The sequence below is a fragment of the Armigeres subalbatus genome, chromosome 1, assembly GCF_024139115.2.
Source record: "Armigeres subalbatus isolate Guangzhou_Male chromosome 1, GZ_Asu_2, whole genome shotgun sequence".
NCBI classification, from domain to species: Eukaryota; Metazoa; Arthropoda; class Insecta; order Diptera; family Culicidae; genus Armigeres; species Armigeres subalbatus.
Genome location: NC_085139.1, coordinates 161,301,142 through 161,326,243, shown reverse-complemented (window position 1 = coordinate 161,326,243; position 25,102 = coordinate 161,301,142). Strand labels below are relative to the sequence as shown.

The 25,102-nt window shown below is 40.2% G+C and overlaps 1 protein-coding gene and 1 pseudogene across 1 annotated transcript; one reads left to right on the top strand and one right to left on the bottom strand.

Moving 5' to 3' along the window:
- The window catches only part of LOC134206700 (glutathione hydrolase 1 proenzyme-like), a 133,271-nt pseudogene that overhangs the window by 7,476 nt on the left and 100,693 nt on the right, over window positions 1–25,102 (top strand).
- On the bottom strand, window positions 8,146–10,395 carry LOC134205439 (isoaspartyl peptidase/L-asparaginase-like). Its single transcript, XM_062680680.1, has 3 exons — window positions 10,198–10,395; window positions 9,728–10,126; window positions 8,146–8,749 (listed from the first exon to the last, which is right to left on the bottom strand). Exons 1-3 carry the CDS (start codon window positions 10,255–10,257, stop codon window positions 8,153–8,155), a joined length of 1,056 nt encoding a protein of 351 aa, XP_062536664.1. The 5' UTR covers window positions 10,258–10,395; the 3' UTR covers window positions 8,146–8,152.

Here is a 25,102-nt window from a genome sequence, read left to right as displayed (position 1 = left end):
GTTCTTGAAAAATCAATGCATTATTCAACTGTCTTCGGCTACAGTAGCTCTTTTCCAACTCTTTAAAAAGTTTCTGAAAGCTTGTTTCATGGACTTGCGAAGAACGGGTTAGTTATGGGAAAATAGGTAGTGAAACATCCGAAAATGACCCGAAGAAAATTTTTTTTTTTTTTTATACAAAAAGTTCCATACAAAAAAAGTTTCTCAAAGTTTCGCTTAGCGACTACCACTACGACTTTCTTTGGACATCCCAGAAGGCATTAAAACAAATTCCAGCTGCCTATGGCTGCAAATCTGCGATTCCGATCACTTTTTCGAAAAAAAAAGTAATTAATTTTGAAACATTAAATGTAATTATTCTCATAATACACGGCAGACTGTGATGGGCTGGATACAAATCCCATGCGTATGACAAAAGAGCATCAAGAACAGTTAAAATAGAGATAGTAGATAACACGAAAAGTGTCGTAGGCTTCGTGGTAGGCCGTGTACACGATAGCTTATGCAGCTATATGATACTCCATTTGGCGTAGGCTCACCAAGAGGAGGCAACTCATTATCTATCAAGCATCAAGCAAATAAATATGAAAAAAAAACAATATACTCTTGAGGGTTACGAAAATACTCTAGGCTTTATTTGAAATTATTTCATAAAAAGTAAAATTTAGATATTAATTAAAATCCAATATGTGAATACAAGAAGCAAAAATGTCTGTACCTAAGGACATCTTTCGATAATTATTGGTATGTACCTAGGTGAAATAAATAAACAGAACATTTATGAATGTCTATCTGAGTGCATAGTGAGCTGTGATTGCGAAGGTAAATTGTGTGAAGTGTTTGTACTTATTATTTGGTGAATCATGAAGTATAGGCAACTCATTGAAGTATTTAGAGCTCACGAGGGACGTCAGGTAGATCGCGTTGAAAAAGCTTTGGAATATATCTACCAAAGCTTCGCTGTGGATAAACAAAAAAAGAGTCAACTCCATACAAAATTGAAAAATCTGCATTTGAAATTTGAAAAAAATGGCAGGCCGCATCCCGGTCCAAAACTTACTTTGACTCATATAATGAGGAATGGCTTGACACAGAATTTGAATTAGAAGAATTTTATCATGCTGAGAAAGAGCCAGTGGCTTAAACATCTCGTGGAAGGCCATCAAACATTTTTGAGGATTTAAGTGAGCGTACGAAGCGCAGAAGAATTAATGACGAGCTAATGGATCCAAGAGAAGATACCATAGAAAAAGCGCTACTGGGAGCAAGAAGAACTGCCTACAACAGAAGTGATACGAGTATGGTGAAAGTGATAGGCCATATTTAAAAAAAACCGAGATCACGCTTCCAGAATGTTTTTTAGTGACTGAAACTTCTTGCAATACAACAGATTCGAGTACAGAAAAATATACCATAGCAGATATTTTATTCGATCTTGAAGAAATAAATGATGATTTTGTTGAGGATGTTCATGTACATAATGAATAAATAAATGTTGTTGCAGTATACTTATATATCTTGAAGCTTTTATTGCATGGAGTTCGTTTAGCTTTAACACGTACGTCCCCAACCCCCATTTTACGACAAAACTCAAAATTCAAAACCATGCAGCTCAGCCAATTTCTAACGGATTTTCAAGCAATCTTCTGGAATCGATCACAAAATTCCTATAGTTTTAGGAACCGAGGTCAATTTTTGTGCAATGGCCATGGTTCGGAGATATTCCGGGAGTACTGGGTTACCTCCTCCCGGAAAAATGGTCACTTGCAGATCGGCTTCGAAATCCATCGTGCGACATGTCAAACTTAATGATTTTGCAAAACAAGTACACTGGAGTACACTTCGGCGACTTTCGATCGAATTGACCACCCTCCGGTGCTTCCAGAACCTGGTTCCCTTTGGGGAAGTGGCCAATATCCGTTCAATCTTGGAACCCATCTTGCGGCATGTCAAACTTCATGATTTTGCAAAACAAGTACACTGGAGTACATTTCCGGCGATTTTCGATCGAATTGGCCACCCTCCAGGTGCTTCCAGGGCCTGGTTACCGTGGGAAGTGGCCAATTTTCGTTGAATCTTGGAATCCATCTTGCGACATGTCAAACTTCATGATTTTGCAAAAACAAGTACAATGAAGTAAATTTCGGCGATTTTCGATCGAATTGACCACCTCCGGGTACTTCTAGGCCTGGTTTCCTTGGGGAAGTGGCCAATTTTCGTTGAATCTTGGAATCCATCTTGCGACATGTCAAACTTCATGATTTTGCAAAACAAGTACACTGGAGTACACTTCGGCGACTTTCGATCGAATTGGCCACCCTCCGGGTGCTTCCAGGGCCTGGTTCCCTTGGGGAAGTGGCCAATATCCGTTCAATCTTGGAACCCATCTTGCGGCATGTCAAACTTCATGATTTTGCAAAACAAGTACACTGGAGTACATTTCGGCGATTTTTGATCGAATTGGCCACCCTCCGGGTGCTTCCAGGGCCTGGTTCCCTTGGGAAGTGGCCAATTTTCGTTGAATCTTGGAATCTATCTTGCGACATGTCAAACTTCATAATTTTGCAAAACAAGTACAATGGAGTAAATTTCGGCGATTTTTGATCGAATTGGCCACCCTCCGGGTACTTCCAGGGCCTGGTTCCCTTGAGGAAGTGTCCAATATCCGTTCAATCTAGGAACCGATCTTGCGACATGTCAAACTTCATGATTTTGAAAAGCAAATACACTGGAGTACATTTCAGCGATTTTCGATCGAATTAGCCACCCTCCTGGTGCTTCCAGGGCCTAGTTCCCTTGGGGAAGTGGCCAATTTTCGTTGAATCTTGGAATCCATTCTGCGACATGTCAAACTTCATGATTTTGCAAAACAAGTACAATGGAGTAAATTTCGGCGATTTTCGATCGAATTGGCCACCCTCCGGGTACTTCCAGGGCCTGGTTCCCTTGGGGAAGTGGCCAATATTCGTCCAATCTTGGAACCCATCTTGCGACATGTCAAACTTCGTGATTTTGAAAAGCAAGTACACTGGAGTACATTTCGGCGATTTTCGATTGAATTGGCCACTCTTTGGGTACTTCCAGGGCCTGGTTCTCTTGGGGAAGTGGCCAATATTTGTCCAAACTTGGAACCCATCTTGCGACATGTCAAACTTCATGATCTTGCAAAACAAGTAAACTGGAATCCATTTCGATAGTTTTCGATCGGATTGGCCACCTTCCGGGTACTTCCATGCGCTGATTGATATTTTACCGGCGGTGGCCTGATAGATCATTTGCAGCCAGTGGCGGCGGTGTGGCGGCATCACGCCTTTGGTGATTGGCGGCGGCGTGGTTCGGCGTGAACCAGTTTCAAGCGCCAAAATTTCTTCAGAAGTATCTCCAGGAATTCTTCCAGAAGTTCCTCTACGAGTTTTTTCAAAAGTCAAGAAATCCTTTGGACATTCCTCCAGATATTTCTCCATAAGTGCCTCTGGGAAATTCTTCCAGATACTCCTCCCGGATTTCGTCTGGAAGTTCATTTAGGAAGCTTTTCCAAGAATTTCTCCAGGAATTCCTACGGAAGTTCCTCCAGGAATTCCTACGGAAGATCCTCCAGGAATTCCTACGGAAGTTCCTCCAGGAATTCCTACGGAAGTTCCTCCAGGAATACCTACGGAAGTTCCTCCAGGAATACCTACGGAAGTTCCTCCAGGAATTCCTACGGAAGTTCCTCCAGGAATTCCTACGGAAGTTCCTCCAGGAATTCCTACGGAAGTTCCTCCAGGAATTCCTACGGAAGTTCCTCCAGGAATTCATCCGGAAGTTCTTTCAGGAATTCCTCCAGAAGTTCTTCAAGGAACTCCTTCGGAAGTTCCTCCAGGAGTTCCTCCGGAAGTTCCTCCAAGAAGTTCCAGTTATTCCTCCGGGAGTTTCTCCAGGAATTCCTCCGGAAGTTCTTCCAGTAATTCCTTTAGAAGTTCCTACATTTATTCTTGCGGAAGTTTCCCCAGTACTTTCTCCGGAAGTTTTTCTAGTAATTCCTCTGGAAGTTCCTTCAGTAATTCCTCCGGAAATTCGTACCGGGATTCTTCCGGAAGTTCCTTCAGGAATTCCTGCCGAAGTTCCTCCGGGAATTCGTCCGGACGTTCCTTCAGGATTTATCCAATATGCTCCACCAGGAATGCCCCCGGAAATTCCTCCAGGAATCCGGAAAATCCTCTAGAAATTTGGTGGTCAATTCCAGTTTCCAGAGGAATTCCTGGAGGAACTTCCGGAGCAATTCCTGGAGGAACTTCTGGAAGAATTCATGGGGAAACCTTCGGAGGAATTCCTGGAGAAACTACCGGAGGAATTCTCGGAGGAACCTCCGGAGGAACTCCTGGAGGAACTTCCAGATGAATTCCTAAAATAGCTTCCGGAGGAATTCCTGAAGGAACTTCCAGACGAAATCAAAGAGGAGTTTCTGGAGTAACTTCCCAGAGGCACTTACGGAGGAATGTCCAAAGGAATTTCTTGACGTTTTTTTTTTCAAAAAAACTAGTGGAGGAACTTCTGGAAGAATTCCTTGATGAATTTCTGAAGAAATTTTGGCGCTTTAACTGGTTTACGCCGATCCACTCCACCGCTGATCACTAACGGCGTGATGCCGCCGCTGCTGCCTGAAAATGATCTATCACGCCACCGCCGGTAAAATATCAATCAGCGCACAGGTCTACCTGGAAGTACCCGGAAGGTGGCCAATTCGATCGAAAATCACCGAAATGGACTTCAGTATACTTGTTTTGCAAAATCATGAAGATTGACATGTCGCAGGATGGGTTCCAAGATTGAACGGATATTGGCCACTTCCCCAAGGGAACCAGGCCCTGGAAGCACCCGGAGGGTGGCCAATTCGATCGAATGTCGCCGAAATGTACTCCAGTGTGCTTGTTTTGCAAAATCATGAAGTTTGACATGTCGCAAGATGGGTTCCAAGATTGGACGGATATTGGCCATTTCCCCAAGGGAACCAGGCCCTGGCAGTACCCGGAGGGTGGCCAATTCGATCGAAAATCGCCGAAATGTACTTCAGTATACTTGTTTTGCAAAATCAAGAAGTTTGACATTCCGCAAGATTTGTTCCAAGATTGAACTGATATTGGCCGCTTCCCCAAGGGAACCAGGCCCTGGAAGTAGCCGGAGGGTGGCCAATTCGATCGAATGTCGCCGAAATGTACTCCAGTGTGCTTGTTTTGCAAAATCATGAAGTTTGACATGTCGCAAGATGGGTTCCAAGATTGAACGGATATTGGCCACTTCCCCAAGGGAACCAGGCCCTGGAAGCACCCGGAGGGTGGCCAATTCGATCGAAAGTCGCCGAAATGTACTCCAGTGTACTTGTTTTGCAAAATCATGAAGTTTGATATGTCGCAAGATGGGTTCCAAGATTGGACGAATATTGACCACTTTCCCAAGGGAACCAGGCCCTAGAAGCACCCGGAGGGTGGTCAAATCGATCGAAAGTCGCCGAAATGTACTCCAGTGTTCTTGTTTTGCAAAATCATGAAGTTTGATATGTCGCAAGATGGGTTCCAAGATTGGACGGATATTGGCCATTTCCCCAAGGGAACCAGGCCCTGGAAGCACCCGGTGGGTGGACAATTCGATCGAAACTCGTTGAAATGTACTCCAGTGTACTTGTTTTGCAAAATCATGAAGTTTGACATGTCGCTCGATGGATTTCGAAGTCGATCTGCCAGTGACCATTTTTTCCGGGAGGGAGGTAACCCCAGTACTCCCCGGAATATCTCCGGAACCATGGCCATTGCACAAAAATTGAACTCGGTTCCTAAAACTATAGGAATTTTGTGATCGATTCCAGAAGATTGCTTGAAAATCCGTTAGAAATTGGCTGAGCAGCGTGGTTTTGAATTTTGAGTTTTGTCGTAAAATGGGGGTTGGGGACGTACGTGTTAATAGGGCTTTATATTGTATTCCCTTAACTTGTTTTACGGGTTAAGAGCCTGAACCAATCTGAAAAAATCCTACAAAGACAACCTGTTACGTATGTAGATGCAATGGCCTGTATTTGACGGAGTCCTTGTGCAACTTAGAACATCTGTACAACTCAATTCACATAAAAACAGTATACAATTTTCTAGTTTGAACTCTACAGGTCTGCGCTGCAATAAAATACACATCTATAGACTGCTGTGTACATGAGACATTCGTAGATAAAAGGGATATATTCCATAGAGATCAAAGGTCTGTATTCCAGGGAGTTTGGAGACCTTAGAAGTAATAATGACCTGCAAAACAAGTATTTCACATCTTTTAGACAATAATCTACGATATAAGTGTGAAATATTGCAGAAATGAAATGAAAATATTTTCGGCCACCTACTTGTATGGAGCCGCCCCATAGTGCATTCTCTGGTTTAACACTTACAGTCAAACAAGTTCGAATGTGCTGTAATCGGAAAAATAAAGTTCAAATCGATCAATCGGCAATCGAATCTGTAATTTAAACAGTCGGGCAACTCGGTGCTCTGAGTTTCATCAGCCAACGCAAATACTGCCGAATTGAGTTTTGTTTTTGACCAGAGGAAGTACCTACGGAATACCTACCTACCAGTGGAACGTCCCTAAGGCTGATGCCATACTGGGAGAGAAGAGAAGCGATTAGAAGAGGTGAGAGAGAAGCGAAGCGTCCGCGTGCAAGCTATACTTCAATGAGCGATGTATGGAAATCGCTTATACCTGGCATAGTGGAAACGATGAGAAGAGGCAAGAAGCGGTAGCCAAAGAGGTGAAGCAGTTCGAAGAGTGCTTTGCCGCGCGAGATCGCAAAGAGTCACTTCTGTATGTTTGTTGATTTGAGTTTACTCTTGTTCGCTCTTGTGTAAAATGGCTGTGGTTGAAAAGTATTGCGGGAGAGGCGCGCAACATTGTTTATTTGTTAATGAAAACATTAAAATATGTATGGTTTTAGCTAGAGGCCTGAATAAGAGAAACGCGGATAGCCATGTGCCGCCAATCGAACCGTCAAAAAATAGCAGCCAATCGAGCAGGAGACCTGTCAAGCAGCCAAAATGTTGGCTCAAATACTGAAAATAGCCAAATTCGATTTTATGTCATTTATCAATGAACAAAATTGAATGTATTTCACATTAGTTTGCAATAATATATGCAAGTCATTAATAGATTATGAAATAAAATTCCATTGTTTATTGGATTCAATTGTTATGTAATGTGGACACCTAAAATAGCGGATTGTGAGATTTTATCTACATAAACCATTTCTTCCTTTTCATGTGTTGTTCTTTGATGAAGAAGATTGAATGCAGTGTTGGCAGAGTCATATTTTCTATCCGCGTTTCTCTTATTCAGGCCTCTAGTTTTAGCTACATGTACGGAACAAATCTGATGTATTTCATAGTAGCGGTACTGATTAAAATTGGGAATATTCTGGCGCAGTCCATACATTTAGACACTTTGAAACAAAAAGCACTTATTTTGCTGTTTCCACAGACAAACGGATGTAACACTTGTTATTTTAAAATCGTTCTCGTATTTAGGATTAGCTTGAAATGATAGATTTTTCACGCATCTGTAATGTGCGGTTGAACCGAAAGAAATTGTTGTGTTCAATCGCTTTGATATTTGATTTTGCACTGAAGTTGGAGATATTTTGCACGCGGGAGATACGCACCGTGTTTTTTTTAAATGCCCGTAAAACTGCGTAAATCTCGATAACCGCGAAAAAAAAAACAACTTCAACGAAAATTGGTTTTGCCCTTGTTCTTATGATAGGTAAAGAACCATTTGGAAAGGTGGTGATGAATGCGTAGTGGACAATGTACATGCAAATGGGCGAAATCGAGCGCGACAGTAATCACCTGAGAAGTTCTGTTACGATAGACGGGAAAACCTTTAAGATGGCACACGAATTCGTCTACTTTTGATCCTTGCTAACAGCTGATAATAATGTTAGCCATGAAATAGACACAAAGGCGTATAATCTGTGGTTGCCAGGCTTCATAAGAAACTGTGTTAAAAAACGCCAAACGAATCGTATACAAAACTTATTTTGGGAATGTTTCGCGTAAAGCCTTGTTAGCCAATGCTTGTAATTTGCATCAGTAGTTTATTCTAACTCTTCAATCCAATAAGCCATAAGTTTGCATTTCCTTCAATGATATATTGAATACATTTCCTCCGAAATCGACAAAACATCCGCCGCCATCTGATTATCAGACAGCTGTTCCTCAATGTGCTCCCCTTTGCGAACACCATAAGCAACGATGTTTCCACGCTGGTACGCCCAGGAAATTTGATCCGTGTTGCACACGATCGCTACATTTCCATTCGTGTCCAACCCAACGATACCACCCGTACCATCGAGACGACCCGTCATCGATGCCAGTGCTTCTTCCGATGCTTTGATCATGTCATCTCCCAGGTACTCCATGCGCTTCAGGATGTCGTACACTAGTGACACCTTCATAATGGTGTCTCCGTCACCGGTTGCAGAAATGCCTCCGATCAGGTTGTCAGCATAGGTGCCAGCACCGATGATGGGGGTATCGCCGACCCTGCCGGGCAGTTTTCCCGTGAGGCCGCCCGTAGACGTAGCTGCTGCAATGTTACCAAATCTATCCATGGCCACCGCACCCACCGTTCCGCCTTCGCCAGTGCTGGGTTTCTCGTTGTTTGCCTTCCATCTGTCTAGCGAATCTTTGGAGTATTGCGTAACCAGTTGTCCGGGTGGGTTTAGGATTTCGATGCCCTGTGTTGTTGCAGAAAAGGAGCTTAATTAGTTTTTAAAGTCCAGATTGGTGAACTGATCAAAGATATATTCCAAGATTAGCCCAATAATAGTCATGTTCAATGATATTGATCGAACTAGTGCGAAACAGAATCAACTTGATTGATTTTTTGTCAACGAATGGGTGCTAAGTTATTTAAACTACACCCAACCAGTGAATGTCTTATTTTCTTACAATTCTGCATCATAATCTGCCAAAGTTAGTATAAGAACTGGGCATATGCAAAATTGTTAGATTCCAATGCAAAAAAAATGTAAGCTTCTTATACAGATCTAGTAAGATAGGCTTACAAAATTATATGGTATTTGTATTAGAATCTAGCAATTTCGCATATGTCCAATATACAGGGAAGGTTCTTATACAAAACTGTTAGAAAATCTGACATTCACTGGTTGGGTGTAGGTTTCAATCGGTATCTTCGTTATCCCGTTATATCTCAAGATGTCTCATAATTGGATATTGGTCTAATGTAGTAAATAGTGATGTTGTACTAGTATAGAACAACAATAACAACAGAACCTAATAATTGAGATTCTATGGTGTATCCGTTTTTTATGGATATGGCCATTATCTCTGCTCTGACGGATTCTTGATCTGCATAAATCGGATTTCTTTAAAGTTTTTGTTATTTCAATCTTATTATCTAACCCCTGTAGTTCCCCTTGTCATCCCATCCGAAAGCCTAGAAAGTATCCATCTTCTCCCAAAATCTATCATCCTTGTCTCAGTATCACTCGATTTTCTATGTCTATCATTGCATGGATTCTTGTATGATAAACATTGATAAATTAATAACAACGGAGTCGAAACTCTTTCCCAAATATGATGATCGAAGGCTGGACTGAAATCGAACTGCGCATCCAGCACCTTGGCTTACAAAGTTAAACGATTCATAACACGGTTATCATTCTGCCATTCGTATATAAAAAAGTAATTACCTCTTGCTTTGCAAAGTCCACCAATCCCTGCCCCGCAAGAAAGTTGTGCCTGGTTTTGTCCATCACCCGCCTAGCCAGTGTGATGGGATGGAGCACATCTCGCACACCCGCAACGCAGCCGGCTTTCAAAGTGGCCCCGTCCATAATGCTGGCGTCCATTTCCACATCGCCATCGTAATTCAGCACCGAGCCGTACCCGGCGTTGAAATTGCTATCACTTTCCATAATCCGAACTGCTTCCTCGACGGCATCCAGCACCGTTCCGTTGCTCATCAGTATCTGATAGCCGACACGTGCAGCCAGCTTGGATCCGCGATACTTGCCAGGAATTCTATCCTCGCTTATGGTTCCTGCCCCTCCGTGCACTAAAACAATTGGCTCTATATCAGCAACAACTACCTGTTCGGAAGTGCAATAAACTCATTCAGTCACGTTCCGGAGGGGCTATTTGCTTAACCTCGTTTACTCACATGGTTAAGTAGATGAATCAGCAATAGCAATTTAATCAGACTTAATCTAAGCGATTGCATATTGTCGATTGGTCCAACCGTCCACCACTTGGCACAGGTGTCAACTGACTCGTAAGTTGATAATTGATCAAGCAAAATTCAAATAATTTATCAAGTTAGATGTCTCCCATTTGAAGAAGCTCCAGTTATCTAATTTGTTTACAGACAATTGAACCCACACAACACCAAATGATTGAAGGCAGGACAACGTTATCGGCTCCGAATTACAATCAAAGATTGCTTAAAAAGCCATTCGCAGACGATTAAATGATTAAATACAAAGACAGACATCAATCAGAAACATTGATATACAATACAATTGCGAAGTAATGCAATAAAGATTTTACGATCATTTCAATTGCAATGATACATTCGATTCGTATCATTTTGAGCTCGACATTATTTGACAAAAATATCATATTAAGTGTGCGTTTTCCTACTTGAAGCATATGTGCTGTACAAACCGAACGTATCTGTAATTGCTATTCCAAGTTGAAGATTTGAATTTTTCCACTCGTGACGAGTTCTAGTCATCACGAGATTAACAAAACGGATTTGCATTATTTGTGGATATTCTCCGGCTCCGGACAACTTACAAAGGTTTTTAGTTAACTTTATCTCAGCATACGTTGTTCGTTTTATTGGAAACCCGAGCAAAGTCTGAAAACACGATGAGAGCATATCGAAAACAAATTTTGATTTTGACATCAAATTGAAATCATAATTTGTTTTCAAATATGAATCATCATGATTGATTACATATTTTGATTGTTTCTAAATGGCATAATATAACAACAATCTATGTACTTATTTTTTATCGAAAGCCAATATGTACCAAAATTAGTTTTCGATTGGCTCTCATCGATAGCAGGAATAGTTTTCGATTGCGATTTGATGTCAAAGTAACATTTTTCTGCTATACGTTTTGTTATTTCAACCGTTAAAATGACCAAAAGATATAAAATTAAGTAATCATAAGCGGCCTTTTCACAACATCAAAATAAGTTATCGGCTACTAAATGGCGCTGACATATAATAGTTTTGCAATGCAATGGGTTGCCTAAACTGTGTTGCCCTAAATGGCAGGAGCGAAATTGAGACAACGGCTCTCCGTGGATGCGTGTACACTCTGCGGAGATCTGACTGGAAGAGACAGAGTCATGGCTTGCTGCTCGCTGATTGACACGCTGGGGAGTGAAATCTATAAACACACGCTGAAGGCATTTTACTCAAACCCCACATTCCCCTTCTTCTCTCATTAAAAACGCAAAAAAAATCTTCCAGCATGAGATCAAATATTATATATTAACAATATAGTCCACTCTTGCGAAAAACAGGCGAACACGACTAAAGCGCTACAACGGATGGAGGTCGAACTATTTTATCACAGCAACGCGTTGCAGTGCATCGTTGCCTTTAATCAACGCATTGAAGCGCACCGTTGCTTCCAAAACAATCAAAACAAAATGAAATGCTAAACGTCATATTTTTCCATTTATTAGAATACATCAAAATGCTACCAACCATTCTTGTCGCCTTTTTTGTGACCGATGGAAATACTAGTAGCAGAGCTCACACATCGATTGAAAAAGTATGAACAACTAGTTTTCCTACTGGCTAGTTTCCTAAAACCTCAAATGATAGTTTCTTTAAAACCTAAAGTTTTTCATATTTTTTTTCGTGGTTGGTAATTTTAACATCTTGCCTTTCAATGACCCTGAGCCACTACGTGTACTCCAACAAACAATATGGATCCATTATCATCCGGCAGTCTTCATCGAACAGATTTACTACCTAAGCAAGTTAATGAACGAAAATTTTGTTCTACGAAACATGCAATTGAAAATTGGCTAACTCATGGAGCGACTACTCAAAGATCAGCTGCTGGCAGGGACAACGGAATAAACAACTCCAAAAATAATAGGACCAACACAAGACAATTAGAAATTAAATTATATATTTTGAACACCGAATAAGATTATATATTCATTTATCCGTTCATTTCAACAATTTTAAACGCACGTGACCTCTCGGGATCTAAGAGACAAAGAAATGTGGCAAAAGTCGAACATTTTCAAGGGGTCCACATTTACACGGGATCTGGGGACGCTTCCCATCATTCCCTTCGGGATCGTCAGAGCTGATCCTTGGGAACCAACACAGTCCCCTAAGATCCTGGAATCTGTAGCGGAACATGTCTGAGGTAATACATTGACCACGATTCTGGTTATTGCTTCCAATCAGCATCTGAAATAAAACCTTTCTTCATTTTAACTCTCAACTTTTAAGTATTCTTACCTCCCGCCACTCCGTCGTCTATTTGTCACGAATAGTCCACCCTCAGCTGAAACGTACTATGCATTTGAATAAATTGATCAAAAACTGCTATGTAGCTAGAGTGATGATTGAATCTGTCAACATAATTCTTGTTGATTTTGTTATTTATGTATCATAGGACAAAAACTACACACCAACCCAAATCTTGGGGAAAATAAAACGTAATTCATATTTTCGTTCCTATTCCGTGCCACAAATCTATACATGCTTAAAAATTAGAATCTAAGTAATGAATTTATGATTAGAGAACAATTAAGAACAATTAACAATTGAAAATTTACGAAGCCAATAGCCTTCTTTTACTATCCAAGATTTAAGCAAATACAATGAAGTTCCAATTTCTTCCAAAAACATTCCAAATCTTACACAAATGACAAATGCAATCTAAAACTAAGCGGTGTTGAACTTCATTACTAAATAATAAGATTTAAAAACAACCTAATAAAGATAAGAAAATCAAATCCAATCAAAATCCAATACAAATCCAATCCAATTCCAATCATAATCCAATCCAAATCCAATCCAATACAAATCCAATCCAATCCAGATCCAATTCAAATCCATTCCAAATCCAATCCAACTCCGTACATTTAATCCAACTATAAGTTTTGCGTATCACCATCAATCTGAACTTCAGCATATTAAAGTTAACCTTCCGAGCAGACGCCTTGCAAATGACATTTATCTTGAATTCCGCAAAATCCGAGATATTATACCCAAATGATAGACGTGTAAACTTGTACTGCTAGCCAACAACTTCAAACTAATCTTACGCCTAATAAATTTGAACTTCCGAATAGCTTTGTAAAATCCGGCCTTATTAACCTTATTAATTTTGCAAATTCCGCTATGGCTACTAAGTCAGTACATTCCAAGATAAATTTCCAGATAATATATTTGGCTTTCCGAACAGTTTCGAACAGTGCAGCATAGAATATTTCTCCATTTCTCTCAGATTTCGTTATATCATAGCTCAACTGGTAGTCTCATGTACACTAACGCCGCCAAGTGGCTACATGAAATCTAAATTTGTTTTAACCAAAATCAATGCTCGCAGGACTTTGAGATTTTCTAGACTGTAAACCATTTTCCGTTGGTCTTCCACACGCACCTTGTAGTTTCACAGACTGCAATACATTTTTCGGCCACCTTTCAGACACGCCTTATAGTTTTCTAAACCACAAACCATTTTCCACCGGTCTTCCAGACGCGCATTGTGATTTTGCAAACCACAAACCAATTTCCTACGGTCTTTCAGACGAGCCTTGTGGTTCTTCAAACCACAAACCATTTTTCCAGCGGTCTTTCAGACGCGCCACCACAAACCATTTTCCGACGGTCTTCGAGACGCGTCTTGTGATCTAGCAAACTTCAAACCACTATCCGACGGTCTTTGAGACGCGTCTTGTAATTTAGCAAACTAAAATATATCACTCATCACAATTTAACCACTTGAATTCAACTTACCTCATGAAATCAGCGACAGGTACCAAAAAATTTACTGGAAAGATCATTAAAATGTGTAGCCCCAAATGGCCGGAACGAAATTGTGACAGCGACTCTCCGTGGATGCGTGTACATGCCGCGGAGATCTGACTGGAAGAGGTAGAGTCATGGCTTGCTGCTCGCTGATTTACACGCTGGGGAGTGACATCTATGAACACATGCTGAAGGCATTTTACTCAAACCCCACATAAACTACATTTATAAGTAATGATAACAAGCCTTTTTGAACCTTTGAGCGGTGATGGTGCCTCCCGTCATTATAAAACAAAATGAAGAAAGCACCACACTAAATAGATTGAAATGGCACTGCTATCCAAGTGAATAGAGGTTGGGATTGACCACCTATTCTCGAAGTACACAGCACTGGCCAAGTTCTTACAGTCAGTTGGGAAGGAGGGAAATGTTAGTGTATAGTTATTGTTGCTACTAGAGACCAAGAATACCTTTGTATCCCTATACAATACCACATCGAACCAGCGGATAGCAGATATTAATACAATTCTGCATAAGAGCCTTAAAAAAACTGTATAAAATTTTGGCATATACAACTGGAGAAGATTTGTTATACCATCCAAGTTGAGTGGTTGAATAAAGAATAAAGAATAAAGAATAAAGAATAAAGAATAAAGAATAAAGAATAAAGAATAAAGAATAAAGAATAAAGAATAAAGAATAAAGAATAAAGAATAAAGAATAAAGAATAAAGAATAAAGAATAAAGAATAAAAAATAAAGAATAAAGAATAAAGAATAAAGAATAAAGAATAAAGAATAAAGAATAAAGAATAAAGAATAAAGAATAAAGAATAAAGAATAAAGAATAAAGAATAAAGAATAAAGAATAAAGAATAAAGAATAAAGAATAAAGAATAAAGAATAAAGAATAAAGAATAAAGAACAAAGAATAAAGAATAAAGAATAAAGAATAAAGAATAAAGAATAAAGAATTAAGAATAAAGAATAAAGAATAAAGAATAAAGAATAAAGAATAAAGAATAAGAGTAGAGCGTAAAAAGTAGAGAGATTTAAGAGTAAAGAGTAAATAATGAGGAGTAAAAAGTAAAGAGTAAAGAGTAAGAAGTAAAGAATAAAGAGTAAAGAGTAATGAGTAAAGAGTAAAGAGTAAAGAGTAAAGAGTGAAGAGTAAAGAGTAGAGAGTAAACAGTAAAGAGTAAAGATTAATTGACCACAATCAGTGAAACAGCACAAAGAATCAACTAAATGATTGGCTGGGATTCTTTTTACACAACGATTTTAACTAACCATGATTCGGCCGCACAAAGCAGAACAAATTAACTACCTGCGCACCAAACACGAACACGATCAAACGCATATCAATTGACTTAGCACCAAATAAATATTTCATCATTTTCGCGACGAATGAAACACACACGCACTTACTTGCTCGATGGCTACTGTAAACTATTGAAGATCGCGCTTGTTTCGACCGTAATACATGCGCATGAGCCACGGAATACAAAAAATCAGTAAAGATTTATATATGAAATAAATAAGTAAAAAATAATAAGTAATAATTAATAAATAATAAAGAATGAATTTTTTTTTGTGTCTTTATTAAGGAGACTTTCAGCCCGAGGCTGGCTCGTCTCCGGGATCAATAAAGAATGAAGAATAAAGAATAAAGAATACAGGGTAAAGAATATAAAATAAAGAATAAATAATATAAAGAAAAAAATATGATGAAATAGAAAATAAAGAATAAAGAAAGAAGGAAGAAGATTTCGGAGACGCGCCAGCCTCGGGCTGAAAGTCTCTTTAATAAAGACACAAAAAAAAAAAAAGAAGGAAGAAGAAAGAAAATAGGAAAAGAAGAAAAAGGTAAAAGGAAGATGGAAAAAATATGAAAATTTGAAGGAAGAACGCAGATGAAGGAAGAAGGAAAAAGTAAAAAAAAGATGGAAGAAGAAATTAAGATGAAAAAATGAAGGAACAAGGTAGAAGAATACAGAAGAATGAAGGAAAAAGGGAAGAATGAAGAAAGAAGGAATGAAGGAAAGAAGATGGAAGAAAAAGAAAGAATAAAAAGAAGAAGAAAGAAGACAGAAGAAGGAAACAAGATGAAAGATTGAAGAAATAACATAGAAGAAGCAAGTCAGACAAAGTAAGAAAAAAGAAGGAAGAAGGAACAAAAAGAAGAAAGAAAGAAGAAACGTGGAGAAAGATGGAAGAATGAAGAAAGTAGAAATAAGCAGGAACAAAAATAAAAAAAGGAAAGGAAAAATGAAGGAAGGAGAACAAAAAAGGAAGGATAATGAACAAAGGAACAACAGGAACAAAGAAAGAAAGGAAAGGAAAGAGAAAAGAGGAAAGGAAACAAAAGAAGAAGAAACTAGAAAAAGGTAGAAAGCAGACAGGAAGAAAAACAAGGGAACGAAAGAAGTAGGAAGGCAAAACGGAAGAAAAAGATCATAGAAAAAAAACCCAGATTAATCCACTTTCTCGTCTGTTATAAAAATAGTATATTGGCCTTAACTTTTGAGCCCATAGACCGATATGCCCATTTTCCAATAGGAAACAATGGTACAAGATTCTGCGTCGAACGAAACTTGTTGCGGGCAAATTGGCTGAGAATTGCTTAAAAGTGGCTGAGAATTTTTCTTGTAAAAAAACATATTTTGGCCAGAACTTCGAAGCCCATAGTCCGATTGTGTATATAACACTTTGCAGATTGGTATATAATACTTTGGGTCTCTGGGCCTTCTATAAAAAGTTCATCTTTGGAGCAAACTTATAGCCTTTACGTATACTTTGTATACGAGAAAGGGGAAATTAGAAGGTTTAAGTAAACAGAAACAATAAGTAGGAAGAACGCGGGCAGCAGGGACTATGTCCAAGGGCTTGACGATCCCTCCCCAGGCCATCTGCGAGTTGTGGGGCTTGCCTAGGATGTGGTGGGGTTTGACAGTGGGCCCTGTTAAACCTCTATAAAAAGCTGCATGTATCCGCAAGTAGGCCCCACCAAAGCGACCGTGTGCCGCTCAAAGCGCACAAGCCCAAGTCCTGGTGTTAGGTGGGACACTAAACAGCCCTGACACGACGGCCTCCGACGAGACAGGAGGTTTGCGCAGGCCCAATAAGCCGCCTAGAAAACCAAACATTACGAACAACATAAGAGATAATGCGACTCGATATAATCGGCAAAGACCCAGGCGACGAATACAGGATCACGATTGGAAGCTTGGAACATGGAATTGCAAGTCGCTAGGTTTCGCAGGTTGCGACAGGATGATCTACGATGAATTACATCCCCGCAACTTCGACGTCGTGGCGCTGCAGGAGATTTGCTGGACAGGACAGAAAGTGTGGAAAAGCGGGCATCGAGCGGCTACCTTCTACCAAAGCTGTGGCACCACCAACGAGCTGGGAACCGGCTTCATAGTGCTGGGTAAGATGCGCCAACGCGTGATTGGGTGGCAGCCAATCAACGCAAGGATGTGCAAGCTGAGGATTAAAGGCCGTTTCTTCAACTATAGCATCATCAACGTGCACTGCCCACACGAAGGGAGACCCGACGACGAGAAAGAAGCGTTCTACGCACAGCTGGAGCAGACATACGATGGATGCCCACTGCGGGACGTTAAAATCGTCATCGGTGACATGAACGCACAGGTAGGAAGGAGGAAATGTATAGACCGGTCATCGGACCGGATAGTCTGCACACCGTATCGAATGACAACGGCCAACGATGCATATACTTCGCAGCCTCCCGCGGAATGGTAGTCCGAAGCACCTTCTTTCCCCGAAAAATATCCACAAGGCCACATGGAGATCACCTAACCAAGAAACGGAAAACCAAATCGATCACGTTCTAATCGACGGTAAATTCTTCTCCGACATCACGAATGTCCGCACTTACCGCAGTGCGAATATTGAATCCGACCACTACCTCGTTGCAGTATGCCTGCGCTCAAAACTCTCGACGGTGTACAACACGCGTCGAAGTCGGACGCCGCGGCTTAACATTGGGCGGCTACAAGACGGTAGACTAGCCCAAGAATACGCGCAGCAGCTGGAAGTGGCACTTCCAACGGAAGAGCAGCTAGGCGCAGCGTCTCTTGAAGATGGCTGGAGAGATATTCGATCCGCCATTGGTAGCACCGCAACCGCTGCACTAGGCACGGTGCCCCCGGATCAAAGAAACGACTGGTATGACGGCGAATATGAGCAACTAGTGGAGGAGAAGAATGCAGCATGGGCGAGATTTCTGCAACACCGCACGAGGGCGAACGAGGCACGATATCAACAGGCGCGGAACAGACAAAACTCGATTTTCCGGAGGAAAAAACGCCAGCAGGAAGATCGAGACCGTGAAGAGACGGAGGAACTGTACCGTGCTAATAACACACGAAAGTTCTATGAGAAGTTAAACCGTTCACGTAAGGGCCACGTGCCACAGCCCGATATGTGTAAGGACATAAACGGGAACCTTCTTACGAACGAGCGTGAGGTGATAAAAGGTGGCAGCAGCACTACGAAGAGCACCTGAATGGCGATGTGGCCGACGAACATGGCGGTATGATGATGGACCTGGGAAAACTCGCGCAGGACATAATTTTACCGGCTGAAGAACAACAAATCCTCTTGGGTTGACCAACTACCAGGAGAGCTGTTTAAACACGGTGGTGAGGCACTAGGCTAGAGCGCTGCACTGGGTGATTACCAAGATTTGGGAGGAGGAGGTTTTGCCGCAGGAGTGGATGGAAGGTGTCGTGTCCCATCTACAAAAGGGCGATAAGCTGGATTGTAGCAACTACCGCGCAATCACATTGCTGAACGCCGCATACAAGGTACTCTCCCAAATTTTATGCCGTCGACTAGCACCAATTGCAAGGGAGTTCGTGGGGCAGTACCAGGCGGGTTTAAGGGCGAACGCTCCACCACGGACCAGGTGTTCGCCATTCGCCAAGTACTGCAGAAATGCCGCGAATACAACGTGCCCACACATCATCTATTCATCGACTTCAAAGCCGCATATGATACAATCGATCGGGACCAGCTATGGCAGCTAATGCACGAACACGGTTTTCCGGATAAACTGACACGATTGATCAAAGCGACGATGGATCGGGTGATGTGCGTAGTTCGAGTTTCAGGGGCATTCTCGAGTCCCTTCGAAACCCGCAGAGGGTTACGGCAAGGTGATGGTCTTTCGTGTTTGCTATTCAACATCGCTTTGGAAGGGGTAATACGAAGAGCAGGGATTAACACGAGTGGTACAATTTTCAATAAGTCCGTCCAGCTATTTGGTTTCGCCGACGACATAGATATTATGGCACGTAACTTTGAGAAGATGGAGGAAGCCTACATCAGACTGAGCTAAGCGGATCGGACTAGTCATCAACACGTCGAAGACGAAGTACATGATAGGCAGAGGTTCAAGAGAAGACAATGTGAGCCACCCACCGCGAGTTTGCATCGGTGGTGACGAAATCGAGGTGGTAGAAGAATTTGTGTACTTGGGCTCACTGGTGACTGCCGAAAATGACACCAGCAGAGAAATTCGGAGACGCATAGTGGCTGGAAATCGTACGTACTTTGGACTCCGCAAGACGCTCCGATCGAATAGAGTTCGCCGCCGTACCAAACTGACAATCTACAAAACGCTAATTAGACCGGTAGTCCTCTACGGACACGAGACCTGGACGATGCTCGTGGAGGACCAACGCGCACTTGGAGTTTTTGAAAGAAAAGTGCTGCGTACCATCTATGGTGGGGTGCAGATGGCGGACGGTACGTGGAGGAGGCGAATGAACCACGAATTGCATCAGCTGTTGGGAGAACCATCCATCGTTCACACCGCGAAAATCGGACGACTTCGATGGGCCGGGCACGTAGCCAGAATGTCGGACAGTAACCCGGTGAAAATGGTTCTCGACAACGATCCGACGGGCACAAGAAGGCGAGGTGCGCAGCGGGCAAGGTGGATCGATCAGGTGGAAGATGACTTGCGGACCCTCCGTAGACTGCATGGTTGGCGACGTGTAGCCATGGACCGAGCCGAATGGAGAAGACTCTTATATACCGCACAGGCCACTTCGGCCTTAGTCTGAATAAATAAATAAATAATAAGTAGGAAGAAGAAGAAGGAAAGAGAAGAAGGAAGACAGAAGAAGAAAAAGGTAAATGAGAACAAGGAAGGAGGAAAGAAGAAGGAAGAACTAAGAAGAAGGAAAGTAGAACGAAGATGGCAGATAGAAAAAGGAAAAAGGGACAAGGAAAGAATGAAGAAGAAAAAAGAAGAATGAAGAAGAAAAACCAAAGAAGGAAGTAGGAAGGAAGAAGGAAGAAGAAAAATAAAAAAAAAAATAAAAAATAAGGAAGTAATCCTGACAAAAACCAAATGCAAGAACAATATCTTTCCTATGCTTCCTCCTTTATTGTGCTGTACAGGCAAAAAATGAGAATCCGTTTGAAAATTGAAAGACAGGAAGGAGTCGCAAGATGGTTTCGCTTCATTTTAGTTTGCCAGTCAAATATGAATTCTTCTATTAAAAACGGTTTTTGCGCGATTTTTTAGCCTTTTGTTATTTTAGCCCTATGTAAAATTTTCATTACTTCAGCCTTTTGTGTTCAGTCTTATGAGTTTTCAGCCTTTTATGGTTCAGCCTTAAGTGGACGTCCCATTATCTATAAATTTTCGCTAAATGGAGGAGGCGAATGAACTGCTCCTTAGTCTTAAAAGAAATAAAAAAGCAATAGTGTCCTGTATTAGGATACACTTTTCAAAATCGTGAAAATTTTCATCAAAATCGCCATCATCAAAATACATCGTCCAAAAACTTGTTCAAATGTTCAAACATGGTGTTAAATGTAAATCGTTAATGGTCATATTTTATGTGTATGGCATACCACTAGTGAGACAGTCCCACACAGTTTAAAAGTTTTTCATTATAGGGGTGGTGCGGGTAAATTGGACACCCTAAGAACTGCTGCTGATTATAAAGTGGCTATCAAGAAATTGCATTGTTCAATGCAGGTGTGTCGAAGCTTATTTTATTGGTTAACAAAACCCGTTTTGAAAAAAATTGAAAAAATATTTAAATATGTTATTTTGATCATTTAAAATTAGTCCAAAATAGTTCAATTTTGTTTAGGGCGGGGTAAAATAGTCAGGAGGTGGGGCAAATAAGTCGATCAAAATATTTTAAACTAACTACATATTCTCAATAATATTCAAAATGTTACCTGACAGGTATAAACCCTTCGTTTTATCGCAGACAAGCAGACGTACCGGGCTTGGTCAAAATGATAGGGCGGGAATTTTTTAAATATTCAATTGACCATTGCTCAGTGAAATATTACCAGGTTCCTTTGATTTTGGAATATTTCGGCAGGAAATTCAGCTAGTTTTGAAAAATGGGTTAAAAAACATGTTCTGGCCGCAAGAGAAATTCCGGATTATTTGAGGGCATGTCAAAAAATGTTAGATTTTGTGCGCCTATATTATTGTAATAGATGAAATGTTGGCCCTTGTTATACTATTTTACAGAAACTAGAGCTTTTACTGAGTTGATTGATATATGGATATCACAGATAGGAGGACAAACATCTGAGATATAGATGTTTCCATGAACGAGGTGCGTACGAAAATGTGTGTGTGGAGCGTAAATGACCAGATCCCCCTTTTCTTCACACCCTGATTGATTATCCCACTACCCACCGAACCGATTAAGGTTTAAATTTGAGCTAGTTTATCTCCATTTCTCTGGCAAAACATTGCTCACTTTACCCCCAGGCGATACTAATTTACCAATTTACCCCACAGCTACATGTTTTTCAAATAACACCTAAACTAAGAGAAAAGTTAAAAAACTATCTTACATCAACCAGTTGCGCTTCATAACAAGCAAAATGAATGATGTGATCGATATTTTGGTTTAGAACTACTAATTCCGAGTTTTCATGGCTTTAAAGCAACAGTGCCGAAATTACATCATACTAGCATTTTGCGAAAGCGTGCAGAGTTTTGCTTAAATCTAGCTGTTAAATAGATATTTCATGATTTGAAATATCTCGGAGAGCATGAAATGCTTAATTTATGGTGTAGCATTGAAAATAATACGATAAATCCATAAATAGGGGATGAACAAGCCGTTACCCACTTTACCCCGCCTGTTCACTTTACCCCCGCTACCCCTGTGGCTTATGTGGGATCTAAACCAATCACTGCTTCCTATAACTAATTAAAGCCCCAATCTTCTAATTTCAAAACATTATTTTTAGACAAAATGCATTATGATGGTTTTTTTTTTGCGATATTAATCAAAATCGCCCACAACCGATCAGGTCAATGTCATAATGTTGAACCCAAGATTTCCGTTACTGTTTCGAAATATGTAATTAGCCTGGAAATACGTTCAGCCAGATTAAAACAGTTTAATCTAATTTTTTTTTCAAAACTAGGTCATAAGACCAACATCTGGTTTGTAAACAACGACCACATAACATTTCACTTTCGCTCCGTCTAATGAGTTGCAGCACGGGAGCCATCACGCCTCAGATTAGTGATTGGTTATCAAATTTAAGGAGATTTTTTTATATGCGCAAAACATCGAAACATCATACTCATGCGTTTAGCGCATTCAGAGCTTGACGAGATAAACTATGGTAGGGGGAATGACGGCTTTGGCAGGTTTTGTTCTATTATTGGCAGGGGGGTTTTTTATGACTGACTAGGCTCAAATTTGGCCTAAACATTCTTTGCATATCAAAGAATATTGTAGCCAAATTTCATAACATTTGGTCGACAAAACCCCCCCTGCCAATAATAGAACAAAACCTGCCAAAGCCGTCTTTCCCCCTACCTAATAATATTCTGGTATATGCTAAAAAATAGAACGACGTATTTTGTAGACTGTTTATGAATACCAAACTACTCGAGCTTCTATTTGAACAAACATCGACGTGCGTAAGTAATGTTTGTTTGTCCAACGAAATTCTAATCTGATCTAGTTCGTACAAATAAGATCTACGCTTCCAAATCTATTCTAAATTTTCCATTAGTTGGAAGCTTTCCATGCATACCGTTGTATTTGGAATTGATTATTTGGAACATCTACTAGAGAACTTGAGCAAAAAAATTTGTATTTTTTATTGCGTGCGGTTTCGCTGAATCACGGCCATATGAAAAATTAAAATTTATGGAAATTTTAGATTTGTTGATTGCTTCCACCGTGATTTCTATATAGGCGAATCCCAAGTTTTCTATGGATTATTTCTTATTTCCCGAACGGGATTTTCATCTTTGAAATTAATTGCATTTTGCTCAGATGCAGTGCATATTTTGCAACCAAGCGTAACCTTGGCAACATTCGCAGAAAACAACAGCGGTATTTGAATCCGTCACACTATTTGTAGTGCGGTAAAACGCTTTAGATAAGTACGTCAGTAATTCCAACCGCGGGACCGTTATCGTCTGTCATCGGTCATTATTCCATCGACAACGTCGGAGTTCACAGTGACACTCGAGAGGTAATTACAAGTACCAAACGCCTTGTTCGACAAGCAAACATGAAGGCTAAACTTCAAATTTACCCACTACTAATGAACCATCGTTGCTTCTTTGATAAGAACGTTATCATTTTCTGTAGTACCCACAAATTTGACGCACCATTTTTGGCGTTCAGGTGTATGTGAATCTGCACTTGTCGGTACATCCTGTAAGGAGAAGATTCGCCTTATCAGTGAAGATTACAGGTTTGTTACGTGCAGCATCTATTATATATACACAGCAAAAAGTATTGGAATTTCGATGACATGAAAAAAAAAAAGAAACTTAGGAGTACAAACAAATAAACTTTTATTATTGAATCACTATAAATTCCAAAAGATAAGGTAGTTCCAGTCCATATCGATTTAAAAATAACAGAAAGTTCAATTTGATGTCTAAATAGGTGCATGAAAATTGATTTTAATTTACAAAATATTTCAGCTATGTATGAACTGTCTGCAAAGTGCGATCTTACCCCAAGAAGCTCATATTGTGTCTTGCAACAAAATGACAACTTTCGTGATCATTTTCAAGGCTTCGATAGATCTAGAAAAATTATCCGCAGTACAAATAGCACGTGCTATCAAAGCATTCACCGCTACAAACCACCACATAGCGGTAAAATTTTCGAAATTATCAAAGTATTTTTGTTGCTGGTATGTTTTTCTTAAGCGACTATCTGGCGCATATTTTTGGTTTCGTCGAAAAATAAGCGAATGAGTAGTTTTTTATGTGCGGTACAGAAAACGAGGCAAGCACACGTGCAACTTACGGGTTGGGCTCTAATCGGAGCATTAATGATTAATCATAGACCAAGTAACCAATAAGCATACCAATTCACCAAACCGACCATATAGTCCACACATTCCGTGTTTTCTTAACACTATCATCCTCATTTGCTATGTTACTTTTTAGTTATTATTAATACATTTCAATTACCTCTGGCAGTTAGAATTTTTCCTCTGGTTGAATTAAACCATGTAGGAATTACAATGTTTTCAACATAAACTAAACTTAACCTATTGTATACTAACGGTACAAGGAGTTAATGGTTGCAATAATAGAATATTGCAACGATTTTTGTCTAAAATTGGAAATTATGTTGTTGGACATTTGTTGCAATGTCTCAATATTAGAAATTCTATGAAGTTCATTGTTACTATACCACGGAGGCAACTTCAGAATCATTTTCAAAATCTTATTTTGAATCCTCTGAAGTGCCTTCTACCTGGTATTGCAGCAACTAGTCCATATTGGCACAGCATACAACATGGTAGGTCTAAAAATTTGTTTGTAAATTAAAAGTTTGTTCTTAAGACAAAGTTTTGATTTTCTGTTTATAAGTGGATATAGACACTTAATATATTTGTTACATTTGGCTTGAAGGCCTTCAATGTGATTTTTAAAAGTTAATTTTCGATCTAGCAGAAGTCCTAAATATTTAGCTTTGCTAGACCAATTAATTGGAACCCCATTCATAATGACAATATGTCTGCTAGAAGGTTTCAAATAA

What these genes read in the sequence shown, in the direction of transcription:
- LOC134205439 (XM_062680680.1), bottom strand. Translation starts at nt 10,257, where the DNA reads ATGCAATCGCTTAGATTAAGTCTGATTAAATTGCTATTGCTGATTCAT. An exon ending in TGATTCATCTACTTAACCAT is followed by an intron (nt 10,127 to 10,197) that starts GTGAGTAAACGA and finishes ACTTCCGAACAG; the next exon opens with GTAGTTGTTGCTGATATAGA. An exon ending in TGGACTTTGCAAAGCAAGAG is followed by an intron (nt 8,750 to 9,727) that starts GTAATTACTTTT and finishes GCAACAACACAG; the next exon opens with GGCATCGAAATCCTAAACCC.